This window comes from Melanostigma gelatinosum, assembly GCF_949748355.1.
Source record: "Melanostigma gelatinosum genome assembly, chromosome: 10".
Lineage (NCBI taxonomy): Eukaryota > Metazoa > Chordata > Actinopteri > Perciformes > Zoarcidae > Melanostigma > Melanostigma gelatinosum.
Window position 1 is genome coordinate 5,137,218 of NC_136643.1, and position 23,456 is coordinate 5,160,673.

At 44.6% G+C, this 23,456-nt stretch overlaps 1 protein-coding gene across 1 annotated transcript; it reads right to left on the reverse strand.

The window, feature by feature from the left end:
- Positions 1–4,158: 4,158 nt before the first annotated feature.
- On the reverse strand, positions 4,159–17,693 carry tmtc4 (transmembrane O-mannosyltransferase targeting cadherins 4). The gene is made up of 18 exons (XM_079276856.1): positions 17,251–17,693; positions 16,899–17,102; positions 16,665–16,780; positions 15,228–15,444; positions 10,285–10,372; positions 10,049–10,149; positions 9,673–9,765; positions 9,322–9,483; positions 8,762–8,964; positions 8,277–8,451; positions 7,255–7,386; positions 7,056–7,135; positions 6,844–6,951; positions 6,600–6,741; positions 6,295–6,409; positions 4,773–4,885; positions 4,574–4,643; positions 4,159–4,431 (listed from the first exon to the last, which is right to left on the reverse strand). The coding sequence occupies exons 2-18, from the start codon at positions 17,058–17,060 to the stop codon at positions 4,283–4,285; spliced, it is 2,226 nt and encodes a 741-aa protein (XP_079132982.1). The 5' UTR covers positions 17,061–17,102; positions 17,251–17,693; the 3' UTR covers positions 4,159–4,282.
- Between the last annotated feature and the right edge of the window lie 5,763 nt (positions 17,694–23,456).

Genomic DNA, 23,456 nt, shown 5'->3' on the forward strand with positions numbered 1-23,456 from the left:
CTGGCACTGACTGCCATGCCCACCACCTCCGACTGCAGCAGTGGTGGAGAGGAGGAGGAGGAGAGGAAGAAAGTCTGGAGGAGAGGGTTCAAAAAGCAAGAGGTCAAGCAGGAGAAAGAAAACTGAAAAGAAAAATGAAACACCGCCCTAAACTCACCACCTTAGAAGAGCAGCATCAGAGCACTGGCAAAACTTTAAATACAGTTAGCACGCACTCACACAGTCATAGTGGTGGAGATGTATTTTTAATAAGAGAAGCTGTGGTGGGAGGTGAGCGAGGGGAGGTGGTGCCGGGCTGGTCCATCTGTCCCAAGCAGCCTCTCTCCCAGTGCTGCTGCCGCCCCCTCGTGAGAGAAGCACAGCTGTTACTGGAAAAGCCCTACTGTCCAGAGAAGGGGCTCGCACTCCTCCCCTCCCGTCCTCACATCCTCATGTCACCCCCCCCTCCCACCCCGCAAGAGGATGAAACGAACCGGCGAGCCCAGCCACTGTGCAGTCAGCCTGCGCGTCTGCAATTTCAAACCTCTTTAGATCATTTTTCATGCTCGCCAGAAATGAATAATGCACACATTAACTGGTGCCAGTTAATACATTTCCGTCTCAGTGCACTTTATTTTTCAATAAAGGTCTAGCTGCTTCGTGTTGTTTTGCAAAACAAGCCTCAGAAGGCTCCTGCTGCAAATTATCCCAGCCACGCCAACCCCCCTCCTTTCTCCATCCACGACCACAGAGCTTTTCTTCGACTTAAGAAATTATAAAAAAGATCATAAATCGGCTTGAAATTCCACTGTTGCATGCAAACATCCGCGAGTATATCTTTTTTTGTCATAACCATGAGCATTTAGTGCTTTTCTCAGCTGAACGTAATACACCACAACACTTTTGCACAAGAGCGCATCCTCAACATTCGGCCCCCAGGGCACCGCTACATAGAAACTGAATCAATCTTGGGGAACTTCCAGGCTTTGTAAGGGAGCCAAATTGGCAGACTATGTCCATTATATCAGCTCAGCAAAGCCCTGGCTAGCATCTGGCCACACCGGACGTTTTATGGCCCATCTCTAACTATTAATCATTGGCCGCGACATCGCAGACTCTCAAGAGGGTGGCTGGATGCTCCGTTGCAGGGAAACGCCGCTGAAAATGCCAGGGCATGTAGACACAACGGTCCCGATGCCCGCCGACAGTAGCCCTCCTTAAAATGACAGAGTGCATCCAAGCCAGACGGACAGAGGGGCTGTCAGGGAAGAACTGTGACAGGCGAGGGGGGGGAGGGGGACCCCGATCCCAGAAAATGCCACCGTGCCCGAGCGGCCCACGGTGTCGTAGGCGCGCTGGTAGTATCCGTTCTGAGGTCGTGTCATGTAATATGATCTAGATGAAGCGGACAGGGTGGGTCCCTCTCCGGGACGTGGACGGGGTGTCAGACAAGCTGCTCCTCTAATAAGGGCTGCCATTCTAATGATCACTCAGTCAGCCTAACCTCTGACCCCTACTGTTAGTAAGAAACAGAGGGAGGGGCAGGCTGGGATGGTGGGAAGGACTGCGGGTACGAATGCGCAGTTATTTACATCAATTAGACAGGCAAGATGGAGGTGCCCATCAGAGCCCATTAGGACTGTTGTGGTTGGGGGGGTGGGGGGGGGGGGAGGGAGGGAAGGACAGTGAGGGCCCGCGCAGAGGCCCAGCGGACACATCACAGAGCTGCCCTTGATCACATCCTGTCACATTGATGAGAGCTCTGTCAGAGCCGCTCTTGCAGACGTACGGTTGCGCTTTCGAGCTGCCACGTCCGCTTCCAGTCCCTTCACCAAAGAAACCCACAAAACAAAATAAAATAAAGCGACTCATGTTACAGCAACAACACAGCTAAAATAAAATTACAAATATATATATGAAAAAGGGACTTTTTCTTGCAATCCCATGTCACTCACTTTCAAGGCGAACACCTTGTTTTGTTGTAGCAGTTTGGATGAGCCCTGTGTTTCTATATTTTGTGATTTGGGGGGGTGTTGGTGGGGTTGGCTGTTGGTGCTCATCAGATGCAAAATAGCACACCTGCTGTTCCAAAACACCCTGGCTGGGTTCAAATTAGTGCTCCCCTGCTTCTTGTTCTTCCGTCGAATATGCCGCTGCAACAAAGGGATGACAACGTTTTATTTCATAACGAGTTTTGTTGAATCTAGTATTACAGATTTGGGCTGTGAACAATCAGAATCCATTGATTACTGTGATCAAAAACTCATCAGTGTGATTAATAGAACACAACAAAAGGACCCCCATCCCTCCTGGGAGTCGATTCCATTGTATCATTGTGACGGAGCATCCAAGCAGGTAAAAGGTGTACAGTGAAAAAGGCCCGGAGAACAAGGGGAGGACTTCACAAGGCTGCGCCATCCCATCTTTTATTCATGTCACTCCCTAGGACAGCAGGTTTTTGTCAGTCAGAATGGATAATGAAGATGTTGGCGGGGCCGGGGAATCCATCCCTTTAATACTCACATATTTTATGATCATGAAAGGTATTCAAAGTATGATTATGATAAAAGTGGAGCTCCCCCACTGATGCGCCGGCACAGCTGTGCATCTAGACAGCCGGCTGCAGGCGCCCAATGGAAGGGATCACACGGAAAGTCAAGAAGGGGATCCATAAGTACATAAAGCTGGTGGTATTGCAGCCGGGGCCGTACATCGCGCCGTGCCGCTTGTCACGCCACATGAAGAGAAATAATATGAGGTGGGGGGGGACAAGGTTTTCAGTCTTGAATGTCACTATCCGAAGCTTTTTTTTTATCTTATTCCGTCTGCATTGGCTCCATAGCATGAAGCCCTTTCACCACGCTGACCTTTACACCACTCTGGTGGAAGCGGGTTTGAAACAATACTTTGAGTGTGCTGTGCATGTAGGCTGTTTGTTGTGGTTTCAGAGTCTTTACATCAAAGAGGCAAAAAAAATAATAAAATGAGTTGAGCAACAAGGGAATCTCATCACGTGAAATTAGTTACATATTTAGGGACACACACACACACACACACACACACACACACACACACACACACACACACACACACACACACACACACACACACACACACACACACACACACACACACACACACACACACACACACACACACACACATCAAAGCGTCGAGCGATGTATTGTACTGTATGTGTAAACAAACTTAGCAGGCCCCCCCCCCCGAAAGCAAAGCCATACCAGCCCCGCCGCAGCTTCAAAAGTTCCCCGCGAGCCGCAGGAAGCAGGTGAAAAAATAGAAGTGCGTTGAACTTTGACCTCGTGGTGCACACTTATTGACTGATGTTTCGCGCCGGGGTCGCCTTTTCCCTTCTGCGGCATTCTTCAAGACGAGCAGGCCTGTGCACATGTGTGTGTGAGTGCGTGCACGAGTAATCCCCGGGGAGATCATCCCCTTCTACCCTTTGAAGGCTCTGTGCTATAGAGCTGTTTTCATACAGCACCGGCCGTGGGTTTCCTGTCTCAGCTGACCCCCCCCCCCCCCCACCCTCCACCCCCTCCTCCTGGACACTTCAGAAAAACTTCCCAGGACAAACACCTTTCTCCGATTAACTACAGAGGCCTCAAGAGCGGGAAGGGATTTTTTTTAACCTCCGAGTGCCATCCCAGTCAGGAACAAAGAGACAGGGCGTTCAAAAAACAAACGAGATAACCACATTAGCCCGCCAGTGGTCAGAACTAACCAGCTGCCGCCCGGTCAGTGCGGCCGCACGCATCAGTGGACCGGCTCTCTCGGTCCAAGCTGTAGAAGCTTTTCCAGCACGGGGGACATTTGGAACTCCTGAAAGAGGGCCAAATCAAACACATTTGACAACAGAATCCTTTGGATCCACACATGCACGGCGCTCAGCCCAGCTGACACAACACGGGCCGAGAGATGAAAAGAGGACGGGGTTCAACCGTGGATCAGTTCCACATGGCCTTCGCGTGGAGCAACAAAACAGCACAGCGCAGACGACCATGTAACCGGCGCAGGCATCCAGCACACCTGCCACACACACACACCCCGTGAAATCTAATTAGATACAAAAAACAGTCTCATACATGAAAATGTTTCTCATAGGAGTAAAAAAGAACTGCCCCCCCCCCCCCAAAAGAACAAAACTCGAGCCTGATACACAGACCATGGTCTTTATTTCTAAATGGTACAAAGCCAGAATTAGTGAGATAAAATCAAAGCAAGTGGAACTATGGGGAAATAAAATGTTTTTATGGCACACAGGGGTCCCAATAGGCTCCCTTCAGGGTGTGGGGTGTTTAAGATGGTCCAGTTTGCGTCGCAGCATGTTGTAGTTGTCTCTGGTCCCGGGAGCCTCGGGGTCCAACTTTAGAGACCGCTCGTAGTGTTTCTTTGCCAGCTCCAGCTTTCCCCAGCGATGATACAGCACAGCTGAGGGGGAATATAGAAACGCTGATCCAGCTGAGAAGCAGCGACCGTCCTACATCTATGTCTTCTGCAACATGCACGATTGTCCTTTTAGCCTTTGACTGTGTAGACTATCTGGTGCAACCAAAGTTGCCATATAGCTTACCTAAATTGCCATGGCAACTAGCAGAATTTGTGTTGATCCGGAGAGCATGAAGGAAGAAGCCCTCTGACTCCTGAGGACAGAAAAATAACAATTATCGTCACCTTCACTCCTCACTTTATAGCAGACACTGTGAGGAATAAAAGCATCAACATCAAAAAATCATATTATGAGTCGAGATGTTTATTCAACACTGACCGACCTTATATTTCTGTAATTTCCCCAGGACGTTAGCCAATGAAAACATGATGGTGTGGTCGTTGGGGAGGAGCCTCAGCGCCTCTCGGCCGATCAGCTCTGCTTGACCCAAGTTACCTCGATAAGCAGAACAGACGAGTACACAAAACGTTCGTTGGAAGTAGATGCTCGCATGTATTTTTACATGGACCAACGTATACGCTACTAAAACGGTGTGTTGACATCCATACACAGTTACCAAAACACAGTTGTAATAACAGGCGGTACGGAGAGAATCTGACTGCAGTGTCTAGAGCAGAGTTTTTCCCTCTCCACACAGGAGCGGTTTAGTCTCCTAATTAAGCTTGAACACAAGGCCCACTGAGTTATTGATCTCTGTCACAGGACCCGTCTGATGTCTGGCCAGAAAGGGAGAAAGCGAGCGAGAGAGAGAGCGAGAGACAGACAGTCAGAGAGACAGACAGCGAGACAATGACAATCACGTCCTGAGTCATGGCCTGTGCCCTTCAGACACAGCTTGCCAACACGTGACTACATGTGTGACTGTCTGAGCACCTCTGCCTCAATCTACACGGATTCTGCCTTTTGTTTGTGTAACGATCAAAAACAAAAGAGAAAAAAATATCCCCAATGCCTTGCTATTTAAAAATGACACCTATTGTTCTTTCTTTTCTCTTTTTTAGTTTGGCGGGGAGAGGAGGTGGAATTATTTCTGTCAGATTTAAGGAACAAATGCGGTGGGGGGGGGGGGGGGGGGGGGGACTCTGAGGGGGCGCTGTTCCAGGCTGCGCTTTGCCCACGTTTGATCAGGAACATACCGGGCCCTGATTGGACGGTTCCAGTGCCCTCCCGGGAGACTCCGCCCCCCCGCGGGAGCGGCTTCTGACAAAACGGCTCGAGCGTTTGGAAATCAGAGCATTCTCCACACGGCAGGGAAGAGTGCCTTCAAAACTCACAACACAAAGCTTTAATACATAAATTTCAAGCATTGCTGATTCCTGCTCTTCCGGTCTAATCTTGTTGGCCATTTAGATTTCCTGCCTTTCCAAAACAACAACGCCACGTTTCTCGGCTGTTTAATGCCGGAACAAGCTGATCTCCAGAACAGAGAGTTCTATGAAAGTAAAATGACTCTTAAATTATCATCGATTCACAAATAGGAAAAGCGTATCCTTAATATTATTATTTGTTAGATTTATTATTGATAAGTGCCATTACATAGTTTATTTATCACACAAATTATAATATTTCTGATGTAAACAGTTTCAGGGGCACAAAAAAAATAAAAAAAATTAAATAGTTGTGTATAGTGTTACTCTGTGTATTGAAAGACCTGTCAATCAATTTTGGATATAAAGCAGGTTCCAGTCATGAGTTGGGACTTTTTTTTAAATTTGTATTAAATCATTAGCACTTGATTTATATGGAGTGTATGTACAGTATCAGTGTGTGTGTGTGTGTGTGTGTGTGTGTGTGTGTGTGTGTGTGTGTGTGTGTGTGTGTGTGTGTGTGCATTTTGTCAATACCAGTGTTGTCCAGTAGTATGACCATGTTGTTCCAAGCCAGGCTGTGGTCAGGTTTTAGCACAGTAGCATTCCTCCATGCGTTCAGCGCATCTATATGTCTGTTCAGGTCAGCGTACTATCATGACAAGAGAGAGATAGTGTTTAAAAAAAAAGCATCTTTTCTCTCTTATGGCAAAAACTGACCAATATCTCTATATTATCTAATTTGGTTTAAATTTTCCATGTCAAAGTATCGCCATCCTGAAACTGACTAGATCCCTCTTTTCTGTTTGTTAAAGCATGCTGTTTTTTTTGTGCAGTCTCACCAATCGTCCGAGGTTATAGTAGCAGTCTGGGTATTTCTTCCGGAAGCGGATGGCATTCCAATAGCTCTGCTCTGCTTCCTCAAACTTCTGCAGGCTGTTCTGAACTATACCCAGATTCATCCAAGCTGCAGCAAAGTCAGGCCTGCACAGATATAAAACAACAACAAAATACAGAGCTATCAGCAGTGAGCTATTTCAAGATATCTGGAGTCAGAGGTGTGTTCCTGCGTGTTGGGCAACGTACTGAATAGAAACGGCTTCAGACAGCAGCTGCTCGGCCTCGATCAGCTCGTTCCTCTCCTTCAGGATGTTACCCAGGTTGTTCATGGCGTGGACGTAGGTAGGATGAAGCCTGAGAGCCGCAGAGATACGCAGTTAACATGACTCGGCCCCATGCATCGAACATATATTGGCACACAGTTCAACTGGCTTGCTCATTCTGATGAGGAGGCATACCTGACCGCCTCTCTGTAATATGCGATGGCAGCGGTGGCGTTCCCTCTGTCAGCCAGGTTCTTTCCGACATTATAGTGGACCTGAGGAATCAGTCATCGTCACGTTAGGCATCGGAGTGCCACTTCGATTGCTCGGATGCAGTTTATTTCCACAGACGTGGGCAGACGTGTTACTGACACACAAAAACACAGATATTCACCTTGGCGTTGAGCGGACAGACAGACAGGGCGCTGGTGAAGAGGCTTTTCTCCGACCGCCACTGGTGACTACGGAGGGCACAGCGAGCTACGTACACACACAACAGCGCGAGCAACGACACACACAGTGGCTTCTGGAATGGGGGAGAGAGAGGGAGAGAGAGGGAGAGAGGGAGAGAGAGAGCGAGAGCGAGAGAGAGAGGGAGAGAGAGCGAGAGCGAGAGCGAGAGAGAGAGGGAGAGAGAGAGAGAGAGGGAGAGAGCGAGAGCGAGAGAGAGAGAAAAAAGCAGACATTTTTAACAGCATGTACTGTAACTCTTCTTAAGCCTCAAGCTTAAATAGCAATTACCTGTGACTCAGAGTTAACGGCCTGAAAATATATCCATGCAACACGTGGATGCCGCCTGCTGTTATCATCCCCTCATAGGTGAGTCATTAGTCATTTCTTATGCATCACTGAGTCATGAAAGCTGCATTAACAGGTGGTGAATAAAAGAGTTGGTGGCTTATAGGAAGAGAAAGGTCACTGGTTTGGAATGCTTGCTGGAAACAGAGGCCACGTCCACACTACAATGTTTTAAAATGCATAACTTTTGCTGCGTTGATGCCAAGCGTCCACACTACGCCGGCGTTTCAGAGCCCCCTAAAATAGAGACGTTTGTATTTGTGATTGTACGACAGGGTTGCACAAGGACATTTAGATTGTAGTCCCAATTTGCTACAAACAAAAAACAACTACGGTCCGTTATATATGGAGGGTGGAGGATGAGTTAAGGAGTCTCACAGCCAGAGGACAGAAGCTGTTTTGAAGTCTGGTCAAATGGCAGCTGATATTACGGCAGCAGGCTGGACAGGTTGTGACTGGGTGGGTTTTGTCTTTTAATATCCCCTTGGCTCTTCTCACTAATATCACTGATGCTCAGTGATGTTCTGTGCGCTGGAGAGCCCTCCTGTCCTGTGAGGGTTCAACCAGGTTTGGTATCATTCACTTTGGTGTGATTTGTGGTATGATTTAGCCCCCTACCCTGCATTTGGACCAGCGGCAGCAGCAGTGTCCCATGGAGTAGGCCAGCAGCAGGCAGTAGCCAGCCGATGACAAGTAGAGCACTCTCTCGGCGATAACGAAGCCCACCCTGAAAAAAATGTTACAGGCCGGCAAAAAAGGGACCACCAGCAGCACCAGGCCCAAGGTCAGTGTCCTGGAAGGAAGAGAAAGAGGTCACAGAGTGCCGAAATGATCAAAAAATGTCTGTCACTGTATGTTGAAGAATTTTAGGCTAAGAAATGAAACAACAAACTACTCCAAAAACCCATCCTAAACAAACTTTCCCCGTGAACCACAGTCCGTCTCTGAAGCGAGAGAGAATTTTTAAAACTCAATCGAGACGTGGCGGTCACACTGCGGTGGACACCGTCCAATTTTCATAATCAAGAGCGGGTCCGGAGAGGCCCAAACATGTGCTTCGTCTCGTCTACAGCGAGTGTGAGATTGGGCTTGTGCTCGCTTACCTCCTTCTCTGGCTGTCCTGCGAGCATAAGGCTTGGCTTATCAAGCCTATCAGGACGCACCAGAGCAGCAGCAGCCACGCCATCCTCCAATCAGTGGCCGACTTAATGAGAGGCACGCAGCCCATGGACCAATCAAAACACAACCACCAGGGACACAGCAGCAGCCAGGCATTCAGAGAGTAGTAGTAATTATAGTTCACTATCTGCCAATCAAAGAGGAGCAGGGGGGAGTGGGAGAGAGTGTGGGGGAGAGATGAGAGGAGAAAAAGCATTTCAAATTCAGAGTCAAAGTCAATCACAGCGTCTCATGATAAAACAAAATTGCTTGGGGTCAAGCCCTAATATTAGATGTTTGATTAGACCATTAGAGTGGATTCATTGTTGCACAGATCCCGACAAATGTTTCTAACGTTTCAAGAGATACTAGGAATGATGCAGTCATGTGAAGCTTTGGTGTGTGTGTGTGTGTGTGTGTGTGTGCGTGTGTGTGTGAGATAGAATATTGCATCTCACGCCAAATAACTTCCACAAAAACAAAACAATAAATAATTCATACTCACTCTAAGAAATATATTTTCTGCAAAAGAGGCAGGGTTGTCTACTTCGGTGAATGCCGGTGGTCCAGTTCCCATGATCCTCCAGCGAGCATAGAGCATCGAGAGTCCCCCAAGACCCATGAGAGCCAATCGCGTGGGCAGTCCCGTTCGCAATATGGCACTCACCTGTCAGAAAGATATTACCAAAAACAATACAATCAATGTTTGTTAGTTACTTGCGAGCTCTGTTTAATGCTTACAATGAAGCATAATTCAAACACTTTTACATCGATAATGTATGTGACATTAATCATACGAGGGAGTGCATAATTAATGACAGAAGGGAGGGGGAGGGGGATATAAACTGTAACTCACATCGAGTGGATTCTTCCTAAGGAGCAGCCTCTGGCTTAGTTCATACACATTAACATTACAGATCAGGAGGACATCAAAGGCTGCGTTCACACCCTGAAGGAAAATGCACAGAGGGAGAGGGAGGAATAGCATTTAAATTTAAAATGTATATAGGTCAGCAACTAAATGGATCTTTGGCTCCTATCACAGTCAGAGGAACATGACACTGAGTTTTTTTCCCCTGACGTGAGAACAGAAAAAGAGATCACGTTAATTGGCGTGTCTTCATAAATTGTTAACATGTGAGCATTCATGGCGTGTGAGGTCTCGCTTTTGACATTGTTTTTACTGGATGTGATGAAAGCATCACAACAGAAGAAAAGAAGAGACTTCTTACCAACACTGTGATGCCTTGTTCTTTGCAGAGCATCGCGGCGGCACACAGCAAGAGGCTGACCACAACCCACCGGACAGAAAAGCTGTCATCTCTGTCACTCCCTGGGAAACACAAAGCAGAGACCAAGCCGGTTAAAAGAAATAACAAATAATTAACAAGCGGCTCCAGGAGGTTTGACGCTACCACTATATACATCACAGTACTGTGTTACAGTTGCACATCAACAAGGTACCTACCTCTGTTGAAAGCTTTGCAGTAGGTGAGGAAAGAGAGCTGGAAGAATAGAGCGCACAGCAGATCTGCTCGACCCACTACGCCGGCCACCTTGTGGAGATGGAGGAACAAGAGAGACGGAGCAAGAGAATGAAACATGTGACACGAAGGGCAGGAAGAAAGCAAGTTACCTCAAGAAACGGCATCATCGCATGCATCCCTTCACCAACTGCTGCTTTCTGTGTGTCCATTCCTTACATCACATTCTCTTTGGCATGGGGCAAATGGATGCTTGTTGGATTTAAAAACAAATATATAAGTAAGAAAAGAAAAGAAGAATACTCTGCAATCACAATTTTTCATGTCCAAAAAGGTGTAGGAAGAAGAGGAAACGTATTAACTACAATTACCTTTCCTACCCAGTGTTCATCGCGCACACACCTCGATCAAATCCATCAATGAAACATTCAAAAGAAGAATGATTCAAACACAAAACAATTCAACCGTGAAATCCTGTTCCTCGCCGACTACGATGCCACTTCCCCTCAGAACATCCATCTCATATCCAGTCAGTGTGTTGTTTTAAAAAAAATTATTTTTTGAAATGATACCACTTCCTCTCAGATCATGTTGAGCTTAATATTAATTCATTTTTTTTGGCTCCGCACGTAAGATTTGAACCAAGTCTTTACAATTTAATCAACAATTTTTTTTTTATTCTTAATTTTCCTTCTTAAAATCACAAAAAAAAAAGAGTAAAATCTACAAATAGACTTATAAAACATAGACAATGCCCATTCAAAGACAAAGAAAAAATAAAAAAAGAGTAAAAAATATCATGATTATAAAGAGGATGCAGTATCGCTAAGAATATCACAACTGGGTACCGCAGAGTAGAAAGTTAACCAAAGGGAGACTCAAGGTGTAATTTGAGGTACTCTCACATTTTTTCCTGAGAAACATGCGGTTTGCTTTGAAGCTTCTCAAACTGTTTCCCTGAGACTACCGTAGTTTCCTGAGCCATCTAGAAGCAATCCACGAGCATTAGCCTCTTGGCTACTAACATACGAACATAAGGGTCTGTGGGACAGTGTGTGGAACGACCAAACAGGGCCCTTAGTGCAGCAGCTTTAATCTGTGAATCATGACTTCTACAGTCCGGAAAGATATGCGACCAGAAAGCATGAGCGGTTTACAATTCTTATGAAGAATGGATTTGTGTTGATGAATATATATATATATATATATATATATATATATATATATATAGAGCCTCTTTCCAACGCAGTAAGTTATATACGGGACTATAAAGGAAAACTAAGGTGTATCACAAAATTCCATTTTGAAGATATTTGACTTTGCAAATTTTAAAATAATGCAATTGACTTTGAGACTTTGATGTATCTTATATGTTGTTTCCAGCAAAATTCATGATCCATTATTAAACGCTTCCACTTAATTTATCTTGAGGTCGGAGTTACTTAAATGATTCCCAAAGATTATACATTTTGTTATCTATAAAATGTAGCTTCATTTTATTACAAAAAAAAAACTCTTTAGTGTACAGTTCTTCTTCCCACTGTATACAAAAATTGTTCAAAATTCTTAACAGGACAAAACATAACAATCTCTCATTTCCAGCATGACCGCCCGTGTGTGTGTGTTGTATACGGTGTGTGGGTACAGCATTGTTGGCATCCTGGGGTTGCCTGCTTTGATACATACAGCGGGCCTAAGCCAACAGTCTGCCTGCCTCTCACCCCCCCAGGTCTCACCCAGTCCTTGACCTGCATGATTAAAGAGAATGGACAGGGGGAATAGCTGCCTTCCAGCCGGGCTTTATAGCAAACACACGTACGCCGACAGGTCAATAAGCATCCCGATGCAGCGAATCATCAGGCCGCGCAGCCGCACACACCTCGGCCCCGCGCTCCCAGCTGAGACTGGACTTTTGTTCTTGGCATGGATCCACTGCATGTTTAGTATTAAAGCCTCTGGACTCGTGTGTGAAGGTGGCATGTTGTGCTGCTGCAGGGAATCCATGCTGTAAAGAAAAGTCTATTGTAGCACAAAATCATAACCAGCACAATGTCTGGAGAGGCTGTAACTGCCTGTTAATGACCCGGCCCACGTTCAGAACGGGAGCGGGCATGATAAGGGAACTGATCTGGATCGACACATCGGTATCAGCGATGTGTTGGGAAAACCCCGATGCACATCTTCATCCTCAAGATACGCCTTTATTTTGAAATTCCCATGGCACCTCTATGGGACACCTAATAAAATTGTCAAATGCTATTTTAGTTGTCAGTTGGTGTAAATGTTAAATGGGCTTCTGACACCATCTCATATTGATTGAACCAAAATCGCATCGGGCTAGACTCTGATATCAGCAAATATGGATCGTTGTCCAAAGAATGGATATCGTATCGCGATAAAACTTCTAATTTACACCCCTGAGGAACAGCTGCATATGTAAGGACAATAAGCGGATCCAAATATGTAAATTGCCATCATGTGTCACGAGTTTAAATACATTGCAAAGGCTGCTTTTGCTTGTACATAAGAGTCGAGTGAAAAATGTCAAAGTAATTTGTGTTCAGATGCACTGTGGCCAACGGTGGTCTTAAACTGCAAATGCAATGATCACAACTTCAAAAGCATTCACATAATATCACATAGAAGACATCGTTAACAAACCAAGTGCAAACTTCACTGAAGTCCTCTGCTTTTTCCTCTGTGTGGATGTGTAAAAAGGTACAAAAGGTACAAAACTGCCGACCTCATGATCTAGATGAAGTTCCAAGCTAACACTTCAGGTGTGTCACTTACTGAGTCAACAAAAATGGAAGCAGCAAAAGTAGAAAATGCACCTCTGAGACAAAGAAATGTGTGAGTATGTGGAGGGGAACTCTATTAAGGTTCAACAGTTGCACACTTACAGAATATTACAGTGTCATATTGGACAGTGTGAAGTTTTGTCATACTGAACCACATAAAGAGGATTACTACCCAAAACTATCCAAGTTCTATCTTCCACCCAGGGTTCCTTCAGCTTAAGGCAAGTTAGATTCACGACTTTGAAAGACTTTCTTTAAGACCAACTTTACAATAACCGAACTGAACCGTCTGTTTGCGGGTTGCCTTGGCAGTTTTGCGTTTCTCACTCTGCATGTGGGATTCCACTGCTTTGATTCCCAACGTGCCGACTTTGAAGCACTTCCTGAAAAAAAATACGCTGCGCCTTTTATACAGCGGCTGGTACCGCCATACTGTAGAATCTTGGTTGAACAGTCAATTTAAAATCATAGTCATTAAAATGTGCACTTTCATGTCCTTGCTAGCTAGCAGACCAGTGTTGTTGGTTCCGCTATCCTTGCTTGTCCTCACATTTTTAAGTCTTTTAAATAATAATTAAGGTCTTATTCTTTTAGAATAATTTAAAGTAGAAATAGGAACCCTGTTCACCGCACACACTGAGCTTTTTATCACCCCAAACAACTGCTGCTGTGAAACTAATGATCCGATGTACTGTGTTAAAAAATAAGATTTGTTTTTCTTTTTACTGTATTTGGTGATCAGTGTTTTCTTGCAGCATTATTTCTTAGACACCATTATGTGATTTTGTTGGTTGTCTGAGGACTTTTCAGAACACAACACGGTTTGGAGCATGCATTTGCAAAAACAGCTCTGGTGTATGTGTCACCTACTCTAAAGTCTGGCACGATTCTTTCTAACAATGCATCCCAACAACAGAAAACAAACCGTGAATGTGAATCAGTATGCACCATACCAACAACTCTATTTGTAGCTCTATGTATGCTTTAGTGTTGCGGAGTTGCAGCATATTATTCTCCGTAGTGCTGGGCGGTATGACCAACAATTTGTATCACGGTATTTTTTTAAGATTCTGATGGTTTCACGGTATTTTTTTTTTCCCTTGACTGTGTTTTTATATGGGTTTATAGTGGCTTAGTCTGCTGTCAGAAGTACATAGAATATAAAAACATGTTAATGTCATCATGTATAAAGGCTTTGATTACCGGTACTATAGGGTGTGCTCGTTTGTTCGTATGATGTTGGGATAGCAGTTTGGCTGAAGTATTTTGGCCCCGGTAAGACGCACCTTGAATCCAGCAATCATTGCTCTGAACCAGTCTTTCTCGACTGTCTATAGCGGGACCATGTACTTGCATAGCTGGATCGTTATTGCGTTCGTAATGTCGCTCCACCGCTTGCTTTTCATGTCATAAGCAGTGCTTCGAGCAAATGCCTCTTCAAGCGATGTGTGACCCTTTGACTTCACTGCTTCACTCGCGTTAATGTTACTGGTTGACGGCCGTAATCACACTCTTGGTATTCCAACTCGTGTTTTCTGCTGAGGTGATGGAGTAAGTTACTCGTTGCTACCACCAGCGGCAACAACAGTGGCTCGACAAACTTTGCAATATATAGTGTTTTGGTCTATGTCGCATTTTTTAAACACTTCCAAACAGCAGACACAGCTCCTCTCTTGGGCACAGACTCTATCGGTGCATCTCCGGTCTGTCTTTGTTCATCCTGCATCGCTCTGTTCTGTTCTTTAATGTAGCGTTACTGTAGCGACGGAGCCTCTCCCAGCTTAGTTATAAGTTATAACCATGATTAGGGGTCCCTTTCAATACACTTAAGAAACTAGCTCCGACCGCAGCTCCGACCGCAGTGCCTTTAGCGGCGAACAATATATTCTGCTGCCTGTTGAAGAGTTACAGCAGTTGTTTCAACTGTGCACCGGTATGGCGGTGTGTGAAAAATTTATATCATACGGGAAATTAAAACCGGTATACCGCCCAGCACTAACTGACAGCATTGCATCTACTGTTCTGTGTACAAACAATGCAGTGAATTATGTTACACCGTGGGAGCCGAGCTTGATGTACTTTATAGAAATGAAAATAAAACACTTTTGAACTCAAACTCTGCTTACACTTTCTGTGTGGACCGGGTGGGCGGCGAAGAGGAGGGCGGCGAGCAGAGAGGTCTTGGGTGCGTGGTTCAATATGCTGCCCTTCTCGTCATACGACAGACCACCAATCAGTATAGCAAACACGTCAATCATAAGGGCAGATATGACAGCGTGGAGGATGACGTTCAGCACGTGGAAGCCAACAGGGTGCAAGCCTCCCGCCAAGAGGTAGTTCAGCCTGCAACAGCAAGAGGAGGGAAAGACCTGCTGGTAAACGTAAGGCGGCGGTAGGAAAGTGCAGAAGTGTGCGAGAGCATTTGTAAACATGATAGCTTTGTGCCAATTCAGTGTGAAAAAAGGAGTATTAGTCATTGTTCTATCTTTAAGTATTGTTACATAGAACTGTAACTATGACCATGTTGCTTTGCAGCAGATAAGAGAGTATTCTTGTGGTTCATACTCAAAGACTTGGAAGATTTTAATACTCTGAAAACATTCAATTTGGTATTGGATGCCTTAGAAAGCGAAGTCTATATTTATATTTTGCCACCCAAATCAAATTGCTTACTGGATATTAAATCTGTTTCTTTTTAATGAATTTAACACATTACTTTTATATGGCTTGTATGAAGCAAATAAAGTAGTCCATGACTACGAGATATGAATACACAGTTAATTACCGGGTACAATCCCTCCTCGGCATTGGTGAGGTTGTTTTATGGCGTTTTGCTGGTTACACTCGTCTTTTTGCTTCATGGAAGTACGATTTGTTTTTACGCCCTCTGCCATTTCGGAGAAGAATGCAACATAGAGCACGTTGAGCATAAACAAGCTTGAAGCTTGCGCGTTATCTGCGGAGGCTCGCTCTACGGTGCCACGCGCAAATTTAAACAAAGCTTCATTGTGCGTGATTAAAGCCTACTGTTAAGACTGCATTGAGCTCCAGCAGTAAGAGCAAAAGGAGGCACCCTGCCACGGCACCAAGCAGCACTAGACTCAGAGCAGCTCAGCGTTCGACAAAGCCACATTTTCTTTGACACCTCAGGTCTGCAGGTCTAGGGTTTGGTCTCATACTTAGACACAGGAGGAGGCCTGCAGCAAAGTCTCTTTAACAAGAACTTCAACTGACTCATGTGAAAATGATGTTTTTATGGAAAGCTCTAGGAGGCCCATGATACACGTTATGCATGATTCCTTGTTTTCCTGAGTCGCTACAACCGAGGTGGAGTGTAAAGTTAGCACGACCCATAGAGCCACAATAGCCACATCTACGGGAACACACCAGTGTTAAATTAACCGTAATATCCATTTAACATAACACACCCTCAAGGTTTAAGTGTTGACAGGAAGTATGTTGTAGTGTCCTGTTAAACAACTACTTCTGCCAGACGATCAGTATAATTGTTTGTAACTATTGTCTTAACATCTGTGTTGGAGCACACACAGTAGATATATTACCGAAATGTAAGGACAGTGAGAGGTCGGTAGGATTTGTGACTAGAGTTGCTACTCAGGTTGCTTCCCCAGAAGTCATTGCTCCAGATGTTGTTCAGAGGCGTTGCTGGTTTCAAGTCCTGGAACAGAAACACAAAATTAGACGGATAACGCCGCCACTAACGCGGAGGACGCCGCCACTCTGTTGATGCTGCAGAAGCAATGTCATAAAATGGCATTTTAGAAAGGGAAACATACCTTGTTGTTGACAATTGCTTCAGAATCATCAAACACAAACTCTCCGTCATAACTGTTCATGAAGCACAGGAGTGCCACCAGGGCCACAGTGACCTTGGCCTGGACTGGAGCAAGCTTTGGAATTGGTATCTGGTGATCCCAATACACTTCAGATAATGCCATGATGCGCCAGGTCTTTGGTCATTCTGTGTCATCATCTAGTGCCTGAGGGGAAGAGAATGGGTGCAGGCAGATAGCGTCATGCTGTGTCCGCTGCTACAAGCAATACAAGCATACCCAAATACAAAATAAAACCTGAGAAGAACAGGCGTAATAGGGAAGCACAGTCTTTATACACTTGGTGGATTCATACCTCATCTTGTGAGAGGTCACCGTGCCTTGTGCAACTCCCATGTTAGCTTCTTTGCCAGCTGGCTAACGAGCAAACGTAAACGTTACCTCGCGGAAGGAGCAAACAGTCGGACCCGCAGGCAGACGTGGAAGAATAGCTTTGCACTTTGTAACAAAGAGGTGGTATTATCACGTTGCCACTGACACACGGAGGGGGACGTTACCTTGGACGTTAGCAGGCTAATAAAACGTGACTTTAGCATGTCTTGTTAGCGGGTGCTGTTCGGATTTGAACGGTATGAACATGACAGGCGCGCGGAAGTGCATGTATCGGCAACACGCGCTATTTTAATTTGAAATATTTTGCCAAACATTATGAAGATTTTCAGTCATATAACGTTACCCGGCGAGGTGCAGACGGAAAACTCGCAGCTGTAAACAAATATACACGCTCTGGCTACAACATTTCCGGTATAGCGTAGTGGTCACGTGGTTATTTTCAGCCAACAGATGAAATCAGGATGAAACTATCTTCTTCTTCTGTTTTTTCCCTCCCCTTCTTCTTCTTGTTTCAACTTTTACAGGTTAAACAGAGAAACACATACAATTCAGTCATACAATACAGTTAATGATACAAAAAAAGTTAGTTATATTCCACCACTGATCATAATGTTTACTCTAACCACTCGCAGCTTATCAGAACCTTACAATTTACTGCTTTTTATAAAGAGGTGGAATAATATCGAGCAGGATTGAGTTCAGTCTATTGGTCCGGCCCCCTGTCTATTGGCAAAGCTTCAATAATAGTTTTTGCAACACTTTGCTTAAAAATCCATCCTTTTCACTCTCCATCTCTCTCTATTTATCGAGGCTACTTATAGCTGGCTCTGCCTCTGACATAATGTTCTTATCCTGTCATTGATTGTCTATCCTTGTTTTACTTTTTGCAGAACTGCTGATGAATCAGATCAGAGATCAGTGCAAAATACTGTCAATAAAGCTGGCTCACTATATGTGAATACACACGCACATACACTGACACACACATGGTTTTACATGAAACAAAGTTGATATATTGTGCTCTTCTCCTTTAATTTGTTCTCTGTCATACCATCTCAGAGCAAACCACCTTTAATATGAGGAACAATATTTCAAATTGATGTAGAGGAGTTACCTTAACAGCCGGATTTTGGTTTGTTTATGCTTGTTCCGACATTACATCACATTGACGGATGTGAACATGACATGTAGCGTTGGTTGGCGGTGAGTTGTGCTTTTGTTTTCGAGTGCTGATAATTATTGGGTTACTTGGTCATGTAAATGACACAGTGGTTTGATTAACTATGGAGGAACACGTCATTTGGTTTTATGTAAAGGTAGATTGTATTTTAGCACCACATGATGCATGTTATGCAAGCATCTGAAGTTACTTTAGGTTTTCATTTTTACATTCTATTATATTCTATTAGAATATGACATTAAGATTAACATTAAAATTATCAAAACAAATGGATTAATATGCAGGAATAGGCTGAAATTCATCTCAATAAAAGCACGTTGGACACCAGTGTTAAACAGACAGGAGCTGTCTAGTAAACTAATTCATTTCGTCATCACTAGGGTTTCACTTTTTGAAGTGTCGTGATGTATTTTAAAAGCTGGGTAGAGCAGACGGATAACTTTTAAACTCAATCTCAGTTTTATAATAATCCCTTAAATAAGGAAACTGTTGAGCAAGCGTTCCCCTTTACTGTCAGGCTATTCAGAGCCTTGGTGTGCATTTACCATCTTTTATTTTGACACCGGCATGGCCTGTCAGGTAGGGTCACGCGCCTGCATTTGCCAGTACATTAGAATAACAGCGTAGTCGTGTATCTTCAATCTGGTAATCTGTTGTCTGTCACAAGATATTTCAGTAGAAAGAAGTGTTAATAGAAAGATGATTGTCTGGAAGAATTAGAGGTGCTGAGGTTGCGGCGAGGCCCATGGCAGGCTTTGGTATTTTGTGCTCCACTTCACCTGTCATTGCTTAGGGAAGAAAAGGAATCTCCCTAATGGCCAGAGCCGGGGGCCCAGGGCGAAAAGAGGGTGTCTGGGGGGAGAATGGGTCTCAGGGTTGGTTAGAGAAACAGACACTTATTCGGCAAGAAAGCACACATAATTAAGGCCGTGCTTTAAAAACATCAACCTTCGGTATCTGCACAGTCAACTGCAATTGTTATGGGTGTTACTTTGGTGACGCTTTCGAGGTTTCCAGATTGGTGCCTGCTGGTTCTCTTCTAAAAATGGGTTCAAACGGGTTCAGAGCACTCACATAATTTACTCAGTTTCTGCATATAGCCTTGCTATTACAAGGTTTTCAGCAGAATTGTTCCTGTCTAACCGGGAACATGGATACTTCGGCAGAAGCATTTAGTACCCTCCGAAATTGCCTAATTACCCCCCCATGCAAAATGCATGAAGTATGGATTTCATCTCCTGGTTCTTCACCCATGTCAGTCGGTCGGTATTCACGCTATTAGCATCACTTCCAGTGGGCTGGCCAGGGCGGGGCGGTGGAGATAATGAGGGAGGAAGTCCCAGTATACACCATTGGAGGATCCAGTGGCCCAAATGTAGGGAGACAAGGCTGCCATCTCCGACCCCATCAGGGAGGGTCCACTGTTTCTGTGATCGCGCAGAAGGTGACAGACATTGATTGTGTGCAGTCTGACATAGACTCCCAGCAGAAAGGAAAGGTCAGGGTCAAATGGTGTGAAAGTGAAGAAATGGCTAGGCATCACGCAACGTCCCGAGATGAACGATGCAGGCTGCATGTGTTTTTCATCATTAGCTGTTAATCACAGTCGGAACAGTTTGCTCTCCTCTGATCTCAGCGGGAGACGCGCGGTGATATTCTCCAAAGCCTTGTTTATTAAAGAAAATATCTGCTAATGAAGAGCAAAGTTTATATTTGTTAAACATGCTTTGTGGTGAAAGACTTTACATGTTTTAAAGATTACAGATCTGGCAAAAATAGATGTACTAGAACAACTTTTGCACCCGGGACAAAGACAATCTCTTGGGCTAATGCGTGTTTATCCCCTTCAGACTGGAACATGAAATATTTATGGGTTTTCAGCCAATGGAGATACATTGTTTGGAAATTTGACTTCTGCCTTCGAGTCAAACCGAAACTTTAAGTTATGCATTTGTTTACATGCAAACTTGGCTTTCCTGAACTGTAATGTTGACACACTTACAATATCCACTGTTACTTTGGAGATGTTCAACGTTAAAAACACAGGACGTTTGCAAAATTGTTGTCCATCCCACTAAACATCTGGTCAGGAGTAACATTCAGAAGTCTGATAAAGATATTATTCGCATGGTTTATGAGGTAAGGGCAATCATTTAAATCATGCAACATACTTTTTTATTTTACATTACATCATCATTTTAGATATAACCACATTCATATTCAAAGTAAGCAAGTTAATTCCATCATATTTGAATTTATTACAGCTGATTATTGGGCCTGCAAAAACCATAGAACTTCCATTGGGTAGACCTAGTGGACGTAATAGAAACGTGATTTGCCATAATTGCTTTATGCTTGAGTCTCATTCACACGAAGGGAGAGAAGGGGCAGAACATAAACTGGTCAAAAGGAAATCTGGTGAGTGGTAAAACCAGGTTTGCCCATGTTAACTATTGCCTTTAAATGGAGGCTGGTCACAATCCGCTTTATGCCGTTCCCCAGGTGTAGTGTGTATGAACGTGGCCACGGTAAGAGTCACAGACAGTACTCGGCCCCCGCAGCAGTGAAACGGCGATCTGGACTTGAGCAATCTGGCCAGTGCCCGGACACGCTGCTCTGCTGCTGCGATGGCAAAAAACAGCTGTGACGGCAAAACATCAAGGTCGATCAAACGCAGTCAGAACACAGGCAGACCTACAGAGAACAACGATATAGCCAAAAGCAGTGCTTTTCTCAAAGGCCTTCTCCTTTTCTTTGAAAGTTGGTGATGGTGGTGCATATTTACAATGTGCATGAGTCTGTTAAAGCCCGGTTAGGCAGGTACAACTGTTTCACACTCCGCTTGCTAAAACCTCAGTTGTCCCTTCTTTCTTTTTCTAGAAGCAATAACCATTAATGTTCTCACTGTCTACAACCCCCCCCCCCCCCCCCTCATTAAAGTCACTGGACTCCAAAGCGTTCTCGGAAAACATTCCTATTTTTGTCTGGGTGACGGAGGCGGAACCGACATCTACAACAAAGGTGAGTGAGATAATTGACTGTAAACCAGGTACTGAGTCGTCGCTTGTCACGCGGCCCGTCTGAACCGCCTTTAAACAGGCGCTCTTCACTCGTTATTTTGGTTAAATCTGAAAGCCTCACCTTTTCTGATCAAAAGTTTCCTAATATCACAATCCCCCCCAAACGTATCCTTAAAGACAGTATTGTGTCGTTACACGTGTTTCATCTCCTCTAAAGTTCTTGTAGGCGAACTATTGATGCGGCGGATTCTGAACCGTCTCCTTTTGAAACGTTCACCTCGGAGGGCGGCGAATCCAAATCTCTCCGCGCTATTGAGCTGAGCCGCGGGGACTTCAGGTGGAAAATCAAACACCGTTTCAAGCACTTCCAAGCTCTTCATCGGGAGCTGCCGATGTTCAAGGCTCCTCCAAAGCTTCCCCCTGCCAACCCGCATGTAAGAACTGCTAATTCGCTCACCTTTTTGTTGTCTCGCTTTGCAGCACATGCACGCTGGAGCACGTGCGGCCTCACGCGAGACGTAGACACAGATGCGCGCGCTGAACTTCGAGATGTTTTTTGGCAAGAAGCCTATTTATGCCCCGTCCTTCCTCGCTTGTATCCCTGAGTGTTCATCTCTCAGCTGAGGCTACTCAGGTTCTCTTCAGCTCACTCTCATTTCCTTCTGTTCAGCAGCTCGGAAAAAATACAGCATGTTCTGGTAGACTGCCGAAATTCATTTATATAACAAGCCCACTGAAGGATTTGAGAAAAAACCTCTATAGCCGAATGAAAACTTGCAGTCTGGTTAAGCATCCATTGGGATATTGGGATTTAGAGAGAATTCTGTATTAAAAAAGAAATTGCCATTGAATTCTGCAAGCACCACGAAGTTTAATGATGCAACTTTTCAACCTTTAGAAAAACAGCTTTTATCTGACACGTGTATGATCCCATTAGGTCTGAAGATATCAAGTAATAGACATAATAGAATCGCATCCCCGATTTAAACCTTCATGCACAGTAATAATGTTAATGCTGTAATTCCGGCTCTGTGGAGACACAGTCATTAGGCTATGTATGCACTCTACAGCTGAGAGGAACACAGCTGGACTCCGTCTGACAGATGCAGCTGGAGGACAACCCGAGAAACATCCTCAAAAAGCGCTATATGTAACCCAAGCGACCGCAAGTGCGGCCACTTGCAGTCAAAGCCTCATCTTGTATAAAGAGTGACATCAATACAGTCAACTCCACTGAAGGTGATCCATCCGCGCTTTAATTAGGCGCGAGGAGCTAACAGTAATTTCCTCCTCGTTCGGAGCTCCGCGGCCCGCACGAGGAGAGTCCCTTCACAGAGGACGGTGATGGAGAATATCTTGCATTAATGAGGGGAATCACAGCAGGCAGGAGCAAAGAAACTATCACTTAAAGAGCTAAGATGGCCGCTAATACCCGTTGCCTAAAGAAGAAGAAGAAAGAAAGAAAGAAGAAAAAAAACGATGAGATGACACATTATAATAATGATGCGTAAGTGCAAAGTAAGCATTTTTACAGTAAATTTGGTAGAATATGTGCGAGATACTGGAAGTGAAGTATTATATTCTGCTGGAAAGCTTGCGGCTTCATTAGGCTGCCAATGTGTCATGGTCAATTTCATTCTTTTCAAAGGGTGTAAACAGAAAAAAAAATAAAAATCTGATCGTTTGCAGTTTCTTTTATTCTAAACCGTTTCCTTTCAGAGAGGAAAAGAAGATGAATCTTTATTTTCTTTGCGGTGCTGTGTGTGAGTTTTGCCTGGATACTTTTTTTGGATGTCAGTCAGACTTCCTTTGTAAGAAATGGGAGCGTAACTTTAGTTTATTTCATTGTGCTGTATGCTGAGGACGACAAATGTATTGTTTGACCTTTTTTGCCTGCATTGGTGTTTGTTGGATTATGAAGTCAAAGGGTTAATCTTGACACAAAGTGGGGAACAAATGCAATTCCAG

Coding starts and splice junctions, on each gene's coding strand:
- tmtc4 (XM_079276856.1), bottom strand. CDS start 17,060: ATGGCATTATCTGAAGTGTATTGGGATCACCAGATACCAATTCCAAAG. Junction 10,150..10,284: donor CTGCAAAGCTTTCAACAGAG/GTAGGTACCTTG, acceptor TGTGTTTCCCAG/GGAGTGACAGAGATGACAGC. Junction 8,965..9,321: donor CAGAAAATATATTTCTTAGA/GTGAGTATGAAT, acceptor TTTGATTGGCAG/ATAGTGAACTATAATTACTA.